Here is a 14,616-nt window from a genome sequence, read left to right as displayed (position 1 = left end):
ATAAAATAAATATTAAAATATAAAATATATGTAAAAAAATAAACATATTTATATATTAATATATAGTGATTAATTTGATAATTGATTCTGTATATACATAATTTTTTTATTTTTTTAATGTATTTAATATTCTAACAGAAGGGGAGCCTCGGAGCAGCGGATGAGTTGTCTCCACGTGACCTCAAGGTCACGGGTTCAAGCCGTGGAAACAGCCACTGATATAATTATCAGGTTAGGCTGCGTACATTACAACCTTGGTTGCGGCCCTTTCCCGGACCCTGCGTTAAACGCGGGACGCTTGTGCACCGGGTTGCCCTTTATTTAATATTCTAACACTTTAAAAAGGTCTGTTGAGCTTAAAAAGTAAAAACTTTTTATAGACAATGTATGTACCAAGAGCTTAGAGATATGGATGCTTGCATCAAAGCATGAAATCATTAAGAAGCAATTCTATGAAATGTGGCAAACACGGAAACATTGGACCCCTAGGCCCTAGCCATAGTACACATCATTATACGAACCTATCAACTACCAACCACTAATAAAGTTTATCGATGTCTCTCTCAAGCAGTGAGTATTGCCTATAATGCTTATAGATTTAGGAAAATAACATTTTCACTCATTTGATAATGTCACTCCATATATTTTCACACATGATGTTTTTTTATGTTAATGCTACGTGTACACAAAAAAAAAATAACATTATCAAAATAGTATTTTAGTGGCTGATTTTAGTGTCCAAATAGTATTTTTTTATATATTATATGTTTACATGAATTAAAAAAATGACATTATCAAAATATGAGTGACAATGTCTATTTCGGTGATCTATCAAAATACCGATAGTTCTCCAACTCCAATACCGATATATCATTTAGAAATTCTACCAAGAAACTCAAATGTTTTCTGTATTCATATCTATATCCCATAAACAAGCAAAAATGGCACAGACAAAGAACCAAAAAGAACATTGCTGTGACAGTGACAGTACACTGTTGTAAACCTTGGATTTACATACTAAACTAACTCTGGTTACAGTTAGCATGCCCAGTAACTGTTATTAGCTTCAGCACAGTCTTGATTTCCCATTTTTTTGCCTGTCCAAATATACAAAACAATGTTGGGTGAATAGGATGCTCTCATGAACTTAAAAAGCTTAAGGAAAGAGGAACAAGAGAAACAGAAAAAGAAACTAACCAGAATGAATCCTTCTTTTCTTGTGCTAATAATTCTTCAAAAGAAATGTCAGCAAATTCGTCGTCTCTGTTCTCTAGTTCACGGGATTTCGCCTTGTCCATGCAAGCCCCAACTTCGAGCATCTTTGTTAAATACATAGCATATATTGATGTAAGAGATACTTTATAAGCAGAAGCCAAGCTAACTAACTAGATAATACAAAATGTCTTAGGAAAACTAAAGCATCATTTAAATAGCATTAACACATTTCTGCAACAAAATTGAAGCAAAGATATTTATCGATCCTCTTATGATGGACTCGAATTAACAGTATACCTTCTGGTATGCTGGTGAGAGTTTAAGCTGCTGTTGAAGTGAATTATAAACAAAAGCATCCTCCTCTAATCTCTTTTGCTCCAATTCAAGCTTGTATATCTGTAATACTAAAAAATTTTAGATACTCATTGATGCCATATGCAGACTTGATGAGTTGATGACACAAAAGTTTCGCTAGCTTCATCTTAACCGACCTGTTGACGCAGTCTATCAAAAGAAGATCTGTCTGCCTTGCATAATAAAGCCTTTGTTATTACAAACTTACGTTGGATCACATCAGCCCTATAACAAAAAGAGCATGTAACAGCAATTAGAACAGTCAACAGAACTTGAAAAGATTTATGCAACTTGAGAAGAATATTATTACTAAAGCCTAAGTTTGAATATATAGCCCCCAGGTTAAAGCAGTTTGGATTTAAAATATTAAGTTCACAAGATTATGGTATCAACTGAAAACCTTAGGGTAGCTGTCTTTATAACATTAGTTAATAGATGAACAAAAATCTTTAATTTCATGATGAATAAGATCACATAAGTTCTAAGCAAATAAAAGCCAAAACAAAAGCATAGAAAAATCTGAAGTAACAGCTTTAGAATAAACTTGAACATACTTGTGTTGTAGTTCATTCCTAACATCAACCAAACAATTAGCAAACTGTACAACCTGCATTACAAAAGAGTAGAGTATTAAATTTTGAAGGTGGATGGCATTCAAATAAAATTGGTGCTGCTATCTCATTTTGAAAATGAATATTATAAGTTTCAACTTCTATGTATGTAAATGAAAAGGAAACAATCATACATCATGATTTGCAAAAATAAACGAACTGTGAATTTCAAATATAAAACAAAAACTCATCTTGCTACAAAACATAGAAGTTAAGATTACTCTTTAGCAAGCAGCAAGAACATTTGGCTCTGAAAAATCTATGATGACATCTGGTACTAAGTGGAGAACTAAGAGATAGAATTGCTCAAACTTTTTCCATGATTTCATTAACAAAAGCTAAACTAAACTAACATCACATAATCCAACAGTCGGTAGAAAATTCAGAAACATAGCAACAGTTTCAAAAACCATAACCAATCATGGAAAGCTAACCATAAAAGCTTGTTCCTATTGTTTCAAACACCAAAAACAACAACAAAAACATGCTCAAATTCTAAGAAAAATGTGTTCTTTTTAACCTGGGCGAGTGTCAATTTCTTGGACTCGTTGCACTTGACGAGTTCATCGTACTGCAGTTTGATCCTTCTCTGCATAGCGCTGCTTGAAGAAGTGAACGGGTACAGACAACCCGATTCAAAATGAACCCCAGGATCCGAACCCGTATTGGCACCTTCACTCTCTTCAACTCCCGAATTCGCTTTCTTCTTCTTCCCCTTCTTTCTCTTCTTCTTCCCTCTTTGCTCCGCTCCAGGAACCTCCATAGCGGAAGATACTGAATCCGTATCTTCAAACAAGCACGCCCATTTCGCAGAATCGGAGGGCAAAACCTCGAAAAAAACCGAACTTGTCAAATGGGTCGGGGCATTTTCTCCGGGTCGAGGAACCCCGTCGTCGACTGGGTCGTTAGGAGTTTCCAGGTTCTGCGACGGAGGAGGGTGGTGGTGTTGTTTATCTGTTTTGGAGAACCTTTTGTAGATGGAGAAGGAGAGAAAAGTGAGAGAGAGGAGTGAGAGAGAAGCGAGGAAGGCGAAGAAGAAAATGGGATCGTGCATTTGGGAGTGAAGAAGGTGAAGTGAGAATGGGTTACCATGGAAGAGAGAATAGGATGGTGGAGGCGCCATGGAAGAAGCGCGTCATGTATAGAGAGAGAGAGAGAGAGAGAGAGAGAGGAGTGAGAAGCAAAGTGATGAAAATATTCTCTTCCAACTTCCAAGTTAGGCTTTCAAGTTCAAGTTTAAAGAGATTCTTTTTCTTTCTTCTTTTTTTTTTCTCTTTTTCCATCAGATAATTGATGAAGATGATTTATCATAATCTTATATTATATTTATGAATTATATATTTATAAACTAGTTCTATATAGGCATCTAATTGTATATTGTTATATCATAAAAAATAATTAATTTTCAATTCATTGTTTAAAGAGTTATTTAAAAAATAAGTTTAATTGAATAATTATGTAAATTTTTTATATTTTTAATATATATTCAAATAGGTTCTTTAAAAATATTGTATCGAATATTTTCGTTCACAAAAATTTTATTATGTTAATATCTTTGAATTCTATAAAAATAATATATATAAATCTTTCTATTATATTTTTGAGAATTTTTTTGTTCAAATAAAAATAATGAATCTGGCTAAAGTAAAAATTTGTGTGTCTTACTTTTGTAAAATTTAAAGATCTTGATATAATAAAATTTTATTAGGAACAAAAATGTCTGACGCTAAAATTTGGATAAAATATCTAAATAAAACAAGAAGCTACTAATATTACCCAATAGTCTCAAAATGAAAAACGTTAAGTAAATGTCCCCATACATTTATCGATGTAAATCAAATTGATTTAATTCGAATTACATATTTTATATTTTGGTATTAAATCGAATCAATTTGAGTTGAATTAATAGGATTATTGGTAAATCAAAATTATTTGATTCGAATTACCAAAAATTGATATTCGAAATATAGCCTATGAGTAGTAAATTGAATCTAATTGATTCAATTTACTACTAATACAGCATATATATATATATATATATATATATAAATTGAATTAGTTTAATTCGATTTAGTATTTACTACTTTTAAGTTAATTGTTTATTTATTTTATATTAACTTTAAAACATAAATATCAATAAAAAAATATTTTTAATTGAATTTAAACAAAATATCAAAAATATTAAAATAAATAAAAGTAAAAATTTAATTTTTATGTTTTAGTTTAAATTTCAAAAAATCTATAGTTTAATGAATTACGTTAAAAATGTATGCAAAGCAGAAATTACCACAGCGTGTCGCAATTTCTAAAAAAATTGGTCATGCATAAATCACTATAAAATTAAGCGAAGTACCTGCACTCTTGTTTTTACATAAATCACTGAATTCTATAGAAGTTTGTGCATGGTCTAATTTGATAATTTTTTCATAAACACAATATTTTGTAGCGGTTTCTATTTTGCACACATTTTAACATAATTTACTACACTAAAAAATATAAATATATAACTTATTTTAAAAAATTGTAATTACATAACTCCAAACTAGTTTAATTTATTTACGTAACTTATCCTAAATTCGTCATCTAAAATTTTAAATAAATAATTTGGTTTTCAGAGGATTTATTTCAAGGCAGCTCAAGTCTTTGATTATAGTATAAAGCAACATATCAGACTTTAGTTAGTGACCAAAAGAAGGGAAAAAAATTAGACATTAGGTTATTTTCTTCTTTAAAAAAACTAACGTTTGAACTTTGAATTAACACAAAACGAAAATAAATATTGTTTTGTAGAAAAATATTAAAAAAATATACATAAGAGGATAGAAGTAGTAGTCCTATTTAAGTTAGAGGTCCAATCAAGATTTTGACATTTTATTTAAAGACATGATTATTTGGATGCAATTTATTGATGAAGTTAAGGAGACAGCATCTTGACTACTAGTGAGTGGATAATATATATTTGAGGAAGGGCCTGCTACACATACAAGTAAAAAGATCGTACAAGTTTTACAAGTTATCAGCCCAAACTTTATTAACACGCGCACTAACTCATTTTGAATGGAGCGTAACTACACGCGCCCCACTCAAACAGTTCCTCTTCGTCTTCCTCTTCCTCTTCCTCTTCTTCTTCTTCGTCTTCGTCTTCTTCTTCTTCCTCTTCCTCTTCCTCTTCCTCTTCCTCTTCCTCTTCCTCTTCTTCTTCTTCTTTTTCGTTTTTTTCGATTTTCATGGTTTCTGAAATTCTTCTTCCTCTTCCTCTTCTTCTTCTCCTTTTCTTTCGTTTCTGCACGTTCTTCTTCCTCGTTTTCTTTTTCTTCTTCTTCATTTACGTCTTTTCTCTCTGTTTTCTCTTTTTTTTTTTTCAATTTTTCATGGTAAAATCGTTTTTGAAGAAGAAGAAGCAGCAGAAGATGAGGAAGAGAAAGAGAAAGAGTTCTGAATTATGCATAAGATGTACTTCAACGAATTTTGGGTGTATTTTCTTAAATCCTTTGGGCGTATTTTCTGTAACCCTTTGGGTGTATTCTATAATCGTTTGGGTGAATTCTTGTAACCGTTTGGGTGTATTTTCTGTAATCCTTTGGGTGTATTTCTGTAATCATTTGGGTGTATTTGAGTGATATCTGACTGATATCTATGGGTGTATCTGACTCATATCTATGGGGTGTATCTTACTGATATCTATGGGTGTATTTTTCATTTCAGAAAAAATAGCAGGCATTACAAAAATACACCCAAACGATTACATAAAATACACCCAAGAGATTACAGAAATACACCCAAACGGTTACAGGAATTCACCCAAACGATTATAGAAATACACCCAAAAGATTACAGAAAATACACCCAAAGGATTTAAGAAAATACACCCAAGATCATGCATAATTCAGAACTCTTTCTCTTTCTCCTCCTCATCTTCTGCTACTTCTTCTTCTTCAAAAACGATTTCAGAGTTTGATGTCAAAAAATAATAGAAATCGAGAATAACGAAAAAAGAAAACAGAGAGAAAAGCACGTAAATGAAGAAGAAGAACAGAAAGAGTAAGAAGAACGTGTAGCAAGAAGAAGAAGAAGAAGGAGAAAGAGAAGGCAAGAAACGTACCTTGAATAATATTTCTTCGTTTTTTCTAGTGATTTTGATGAAGGAGAAAGAGAAAACGAAAAGAGGAGAAGAAATTTCAATAAAAAAAAGAGGGAGGAAGAGAAAAAAAAGAGACACAGAGAAAGAAGAAGAAGAAGAAAAAGAGGAAGAGGAAGAGGAAGAGGAAGAGGAAGAAGAAGAGGAAGCACGGAGAAAGAAGAAGAAGAAAAAGAGGCACAAAAAAAACGTAAAACGACATGAATAAAGCGCGTGTAAGTGACGTAGGAGTTGCAACACGTTTTGGTGGATTAGGCATTAATAAACTTATAATAGTTACAAGCCTTAATCGCTTGTATACCAAGCTTTTCCCTCTAAGGAAACATAATTTTATGCTCTTACATTAATAATTTCGCATTTAATCCAAAGACTACTAAGGCACAAATTCCACAAGTTCGTGAAAAATGATTTGCATTTGTCCAATCATTAACCAAGACAAGAAGATCTTTTCCACCATTTGAAGGAATGGATCATATCATATCATGCATTGTAGTGTGTAAACGTGTCAGGTCGGTTATGCTTTTGAGTTATGACTTATGACACCAATTAATCAGAATCACCCAATAGAAAAGCAACATAAGCGAATTCCTTTTTGTGATCCAAAAGATAAGGCCCAACTTAGTTTGAAGCAAACAGCCTATGAGTTTGGGTTTGGTTAATTGACTTTTCTCACATTAGTTTGGTTTTGAATAGCCCACAAATCATAAAGTGTTTTGCACTATTGGGATAATGTTCTTTTGGATAATCATTTAGATAGTTAATATAAAAAATATTTATTTTTACTAATATAAAATTAAATAATTGAATACAGGTATAAAACAATTTTACATTATAGTGCATCAAAATTAAATTCTTAAACTAAATCCATACAAAAAACATGTAGAACCTTGTTCCAGTGGTCATTTTCTATACCTTACAATTAGTGCACTAAATTCGAAAATTGTATAATGCTTAAAATTGAGAGCCGAAAAAAATTTATTTTTTTATTATATTTTAGATCAATAATTTAAATTTAAAAATTTAGAATATTATTTTTTAACCTTTAATAATAAGTTAATTTTTGGTGAATACTAATTTTTTTTTATAAAGCATTAGCATTGGCCAGAAAACAAATCATGAAAAATAGTACTAAGAAAAGACCCTGAAAAAAGAGAGAAAAAAAAGGGCAAAAAATCTTAATAAGCCAAGGATAGTTGGGATTTACCTAAATAAGCCAAAATGAAATTCGTTTCAGCAATGAGTCAGGACCTATCTTTATGTAATTCGAACCAGCATGGTTCGAATTACAATCCTTAGTAAATCGAACCATACCAGTTCGAATTAGGTTGGGAGAACGATGCAAGTAATTCGAACCAATGAGGTTCGAACTCTAATCCTACATAGTTCGAACAAGGCTAGTTCGAATTATGGCTAAGAGTGCAACGTGAGTAAATCGAACCAACCTGGTTCGAACTTCCCTTTGTGTGGAGGCTTAATAATTTAAACCTACCTGGTTCGAATTAGTAGTGATACGGCTATTTAAGGAGTTCGAATCAGCCTCATTCGAACCATTCTTCCTTTCCCCTACCCCACCAAATCTCTGAGAAAACGACCCAGATTTTCTCCGACGAAGACCTGAACGGTATACTCTGCTAATGGGGGACGATCCGGCATGGTTATATCGCTTGGACGGAGTTGCTCATATAGCCGGGGTCATCAACGACGAGGTTAGTACGGAAATAAGTTCGAGCTAGTGGTATATGTGACTTAGTGGTTTTGCATGCGGGCTAGTTGGTGGTTTGGTTGGTGGTTTATCTAGGTGGTTTATGTTAGTGGTTTATGTTAGTGGTTTATCTAGGTGGTTTATGTTAGTGGTTTATGTTAGTGGTTTATGTTAGTGGTTTATCTAGGTGGTTTATGTTAGTGATTTATGTTAGTGGTTTATGTTAGTGGTTTATGTTAGTGGTTTATCAAGGTGGTTTACGTTAGTGGTTTCATGTAAGTGGTTTCATGTTAGCTGTTTTATGTTAGTGGTTTGTGGTAGTTGTTTTATGCTAGCTGTTTTATGTTAATGGTTTTTCGTTAGCTGTTTTATGTTAGTGTTTCTATTTACGCTGTTTTATGTTAGCGGTTCAGTTGTGCGGTTTAGGAGTTTGTTTTGCATGTGGTTTTTGTTCAATGATTTTAATGCGGTTTTATTTAATACATTGTTTTGTTGCTGATTGGTGGACGAAATTGTGATCACTTGTTTTGTATTTATAAAAGATGTATACTCTGAGGGCATTGTTTATTTTCTTCACAATCTCGTTCAACTAACCAGCAAGTGTACTGGGTCGTCCAAGTAATAACCTTACGTGAGTAAGGGTCGAATCCACAGAGATTGTTGGTATGAAGCAAGCTATGGTCACCTTGCAAATCTCAGTTAGGCAGATTAAAAATGGTTTATGGGTTTTCGAATAATTAATAATAAAAAGAAATAAATAATAAAAGAGATAGAACACTTATGCAGATTCATTGGTAGAGGTATCTTTTAAGTATATACAGCTGCTGCATGGCTCAAGCACGCCTGCTCTCCTACTGCTTCTACTCAATCCTTCTTACTCCTTTCCATGGCAAGCTATGGTCACCTTGTAAATCTCAGTCAGGCAGAAAAAAGAGGAATTGTAATTATAATAAATAAAAAGGAATAATAAAAGGGATAGAAGACTTATGCAGATTCATTGGTAGGAATTTCAGATAAGCGGATGGAGATGCTGTAGAGCCCAAGGACGCCTGCTCTCCTACTGCTTCTACTCAATCCTTCTTACTCCTTTCCATGGCAAGCTTTGTATAGGGGTTCACCATCAACTGTGGCTACTTTCATTCCTCACGGGGAAATAACCTGTGCGGCTGTCACTCGCACAGCTAACCAGTCTGGAGGCATCACCCATGGCTGATGGCTACATCCCATCCTCGCAGTGAAAACTATGCAACGCACTCTGTCACAGTACGGCTAATCACCGGTTGGTTCCCGCTCCTACTGGAATAGAATCCCTCTTTTGCGTCTGTCACCAACGCTCAGCAGGTTAAAGTTTGAAGCACGTCACGGTCATTCATGATCGGAATCCTACTCGGAACACCACAGACAAGGTTGGACTTTCCGGACTCCCAGGATCCTACTCGGAACACCACAGACAAGGTTGGACTTTCCGGATCCAGATGAATGCCGCCAACTATCTAACTTATACCACGAAGATTCTGTTGGGGAATCTAAGAGATACGCATTCAAGCTCTGTTGCATGTAGAACGGACATGGTTGTCAATCACGCGCATTCATAAGTGAGAATGATAATGAGGGTAATCTGACTCATCACATTCATCATGTTCTTGGGTACGAATGAATATCTTGGAATAAGAATAAAAGAGAATTGAATAGAAGAAGATAGAATTTCATTAATACTTGAGGTACAGCAGAGCTCCACACCCTTAATCTATGGTGTGCAGAAACTCCACTGTTGAAAATACATAAGCAAAGAGTTCAGGCATGGCCGAATGGCCAGCCCTCTCTAACGTGATCACAGGATCAAAATACAATCCAGGATGTCTAATACAATAGATAAATGTCCTATATATACTAGACTAGCTACTAGGGTTTACATGAATAAGTAATTGATGCATAAATCCACTTCCGGGGCCCACTTGGTGTATGTTTGGGCTGAGCTTGATCAATCCACGAGCTAAGGCATTTCTTGGCGTCAAACTCCAGGTTATGACGTGTTTTGGGCGTTCAACTCCGGATCATGACGTTTTTCTGGCGTTTAACTCCAGACAGCAGCATGAACTTGGCGTTCAACGCCAAGTTACGTCGTCATTCTTCGAATAAAGTATGGACTATTATATATTGCTGGAAAGCCCTGGATGTCTACTTTCCAACGCCATTGAGAGCGCGCCAATTGGAGTTCTGTAGCTCCAGAAAATCCATTTCGAGTGCAGGGAGGTCAGATTCCAACAGCATCAGCAGTCCTTTTGTCAGCCTTTTTCAGAGTTTTGCTCAAGTCCCTCAATTTCAGCCAGAATTTACCTGAAATCACAGAAAAACACACAAACTCATAGTAAAGTCCAGAAATGTGAATTTAACATAAAAACTAATGAAAACATCCCTAAAAGTAGCTCAAACTTACTAAAAACTATATAAAAACAATGCCAAAAAGCGTATAAATTATCCGCTCATCACAACACCAAACTTAAATTGTTGCTTGTCCCCAAGCAACTGAAAATCAAATAGGATAAAAGAAGAGAATATACTATAAATTTCAGAATATCAATGAATATTAATTTAATTAGATGAGCGGGACTTGTAGCTTTTTGCTCCTGAATAGTTTTGGCATCTCACTTTTTCCTTTGAAGTTCAGAGTGATTGGCGTCTCTGGGAACTTAGAATTTTGGATAGTGTTATTGACTTTCCTAATTAGGCATGTTGATTCTTGAACACAGCTACTTTATGAGTCTTGGCTGTGGCCCTAAGCACTTTGTCTTCCAGTATTACCACCGGATACACAAATGCCACAGACACATAACTGGGTGAACCTTTTCAGATTGTGACTTAGCTTTGCTAAAGTCCACAGTTAGTGGTGTCCAGAGCTCTTAAGCACACTCTTTTGCTTTGGATCACGACTTTAACCACTCAGTCTCAAGCTTTTCACTTGGACCTTCATGACACAAGCACATGGTTAGGGACAGCTTGATTTAGCCGCTTAGGCCTGGATTTTATTTCCTTGGGCCCTCCTATCCATTGATGCTCAAAGCCTTGGATCCTTGCTACCCTTGCCTTTTGGTTTTAAGGGCTATTGGCTTTTTCTGCTTGCTTTTTCTTTCTATTTTATTTTTTTTTCGCCACTTTTTTTTTTCTTTTTCACTGCTTTTTCTTGCTTCAAGAATCAATTCATGAATTTTTCAGTTCATCAATAACATTTCTCTTTGTTCATCATTCTTTCAAGAGCCAACAATTTTAACACTCATAAACAACAAGATCAAAAAATATGCACTGTTCAAGCATTCATTCAGAAAACAAAAATTATTGCCACCACATCAATATAATTAAATTAAATTCACTAATAATTTCGAAAATTATGTACTTCTTGTTCTTTTGAATTAAAACATTTTTCTTTTAAGAGAGGTGAAAGACTAATGGATTTTATTCATAGCTTTAAGGCATGGTTACACACTAATGATCATGAAGTAGAGACACAAAAACATAGATAAACATAACACTTAAAAACCGAAAACAGAAAGAAAATAAAGAACAAGGAATGAATCCACCTCTAGTGGCGTCTTCTTCTTGAAGGACCAATGATGTTCTTCAACTCTTCTATGTCCCTTCCTTGCCTTTGTTGCTCCTCTCTCATAGCTCTTTGATCTTCTCTTATTTCTTGGAGAGTGAGGGCGTGTTCATGGTGTTCCACCCTTAGTTGTTCCACGTTTTGGCTCAAGTCTTCTAAGGAGGTACTGAGTTGCTCCCAATAGTTGTTGGGAGGAAAGTGCATTCCATGAGGCATTTGTTGATGAACTTCCTCATGTTCTCCTTGGGGGCCGTGAGGGACTTCCCTTGTTTGCTCCATCCTTTTCTTAGTGATGGGCTTGTCTTCTTCAATGGAGACATCTCCATCTATGATAACTCCAGCTGAATAACATAGATGGCATATGAGGTGGGGGAAGGCTAGCCGTGCCATGTATGAAGGCTTGTCAGCTATTTTGTAGAGTTCATTGGCTATGACTTCATGAACCTCTACTTCCTCTCCAATCATGATGCTATGAATCATGATTGCCCGATCCACAGTAACTTCAGATCGGTTGCTTGTAGGGATGATGGATCTTTGGATGAACTCCAGCCATCCTCTAGCTACAGGCTTGAGGTCCAGTCTTCTTAGTTGGACTGGTTTGCCTTTGGAGTCTACTCTCCATTGGGCGCCTTCCACACAAATGTCCATTAGGACTTGGTCCAACCTTTGATTGAAGTTGACCCTCCTTGTGTAGGGGCGTTCATCACCTTGCATCATGGGTAGATGAAACGCCAACCTCACATTCTCCGGACTGAAATCTAAGTATTTCCCCCGAACCATTGTGAGATAGTTCTTTGGATTCGGGTTCATACTTTGATCATGGTTCCTAGTGATCCATGCATTAGCATAGAACTCTTGAACCATCAATAATCCGACTTGTTGCATGGGGTTGGTTATGACTTCCCACCCTCTTCTTTGGATCTCATGTCGGATTTCCGGATACTCATTCTTTTTGAGCTTGAAGGGGACCTCAGGGATCACCCTCTTCTTTGCCACAACATCATAGAAGTGGTCTTGGTGGCTCTTGGAGATGAATCTCTCCTTTTCCCATGATTCGGAAGTGGAAGCTTTTACCTTCCCTTTTCCTTTTCTTGAGGAAACTCCGGTCTTGGGTGCCATTGATGGTGAAAAAAATAAAAAGCTAGGCTTTTTACCACACCAAACTTAAAATTTGCTCGTCCTCGAGCAAAAAGAAAAGAAGAGTAGAAGAAGAAGAAGAAGAAAATGTGAGTAGAGAGGGAGAAGGGGGGTTCGGCTATGTAGAGAAGAAGGGGTTATGTTGTGTGAAAATGAAGAAGAAAAGGGAGGTATTTATAGGGAGGGGGGAGGGTTAGGTTTCGGCCATTTTGGGTGGGAATGGGTGGGAAATTGAATTTGAATGTAATGGGGGTAGGTGGGGTTTATGGGGAAGAGGAGGTTGTTGTGAATGGTGCATGGGGTAATTGGGAAGAGAAATTGATGTGATTGGTGAAGGTTTTTGGGAAGGGTGACATTGAGAATGAGATTTGGATTAGGAGAGTGTGAATAGGATTAAAAGAAAAGGTAGGTGGGGATCCTGTGGGGTCCACAGGTCCTGAGGTGAAAAGAAATACCATTCCTTCACCCTATAGGCGTGTAAATTGCCTTCATGCACCATTCTGGCGTTCAAATGCCCATTGGTGCATGTTCTGGGCGTTAAACGCCCATGTGATGCTTGATTCTGGCGTTGAACGCCAGTTTCAAGCTTGTTTCTGGCGTTCAGCGCCAGATTGTCCTCTGCGTGCGCATCCTGGCGTTAAACGCCAGGATGTTGCTTGTTTTGGGCATTCAGCGCCAGGAAGATGCTCTGTTCTGGCGTTGAACGCCCGCCAGATGCATCTTCTGGGCGCTGAACGCCGGCCCGTGCGTCCTCCAGGGTGAAAAATTTTTTTCTTCTGTTTTTGACTCTGTTTTTAATTTTTTTTGATTTTTTCGTGACTCCTCATGATCATGTACCTAATTAAACACAAAAATAACAAAGAAACAAAATAAAATAAAATTAGATAAATAAAATTGGGTTGCCTCCCAACAAGCGCTTCTTTAATGTCAATAGCTTGACAGTGGCTCTCATGGAGCCACAGAGCAATCAAGTCAATGTTGTCTAGTCCCAACACCAAACTTAGAGTTTGGATATGGGGCTTGAACACCAAACTTAGAGTTTGGTTGTGGCTTCACAACACCAAACTTAGAGTTTGACTGTGTGGGCTCTTCTTGACCTTGAACTGAGAGAAGCTCTTCATGCTTACTCTCTTTTGTCACAGAGGGATGGCCATGTGCTTGAAACACAAGGTATTCCCCATTTAATTGAAGGACTAGCTCTCCTCTATTGACATCTATCACAGCTTCTGCTGTGGCTAGGAAAGGTCTTCCTAGGATGATGCATTCATCATCTTTCTTCCTAGTATCTAGGACTATGAAATCAGTAGGGATGTAAAAGTTTTCAACTTTTATAAGCACGTCCTCTACTATCCCATGAGCTTGTCTTATGGATTTATCTGCCAATTGTAATGAGAACAAGGCAGGTTGTACCTCAATGATTCTTAGCTTCTCCATTACAGAAAGTAGCATAAGGTTTATCCCTGACCCAAGATCACACAGAGCTTTTTCAAAGCTCATGGTGCCAATGGTGCAAGGTATTAAGAACTTGCCAGGATCTTGTTTCTTTTGAGGTAGAGTTTCCTGAATCCAAGTTTCTAATTCATTAATGAGCAAGGGAGGTTTACTTTCCAAAGTCTCATTACCAAACAGCTTGGCATTCAGTTTCATGATAGCTCCTAGATATTGAGCAACTTGCTCACTAGTCACATCTTCATCCTCCTCAGAGGATGAATAATAGTCAGAGCTCATGAATGGCAGAAGGAGATTTAGTGGAATCTCTATGGTCTCTGTGTGAGCCTCAGATTCCTCAGGATCCTTATTAGGAAGCTCCTTCTTGCTTGGAGGACGTCCCAGGAGTTCTTTCTCACTAGGATTTTCGTCCTCC

General features: G+C 36.2%; 1 protein-coding gene across 1 annotated transcript; it reads right to left on the bottom strand.

Annotated features, from left to right (window-relative positions):
- Positions 1-729: 729 nt before the first annotated feature.
- Positions 730-3,506, bottom strand: LOC112706509 (uncharacterized). The gene is made up of 6 exons (XM_025757855.3): positions 2,701-3,506; positions 2,124-2,176; positions 1,707-1,794; positions 1,513-1,611; positions 1,198-1,319; positions 730-1,097 (listed from the first exon to the last, which is right to left on the bottom strand). The coding sequence occupies exons 1-6, from the start codon at positions 3,301-3,303 to the stop codon at positions 1,067-1,069; spliced, it is 996 nt and encodes a 331-aa protein (XP_025613640.1). The 5' UTR covers positions 3,304-3,506; the 3' UTR covers positions 730-1,066.
- Between the last annotated feature and the right edge of the window lie 11,110 nt (positions 3,507-14,616).

This window comes from Arachis hypogaea, chromosome 8, assembly GCF_003086295.3.
Source record: "Arachis hypogaea cultivar Tifrunner chromosome 8, arahy.Tifrunner.gnm2.J5K5, whole genome shotgun sequence".
NCBI classification, from domain to species: Eukaryota; Viridiplantae; Streptophyta; class Magnoliopsida; order Fabales; family Fabaceae; genus Arachis; species Arachis hypogaea.
This window is presented reverse-complemented; position numbering and strand designations above follow the sequence as displayed.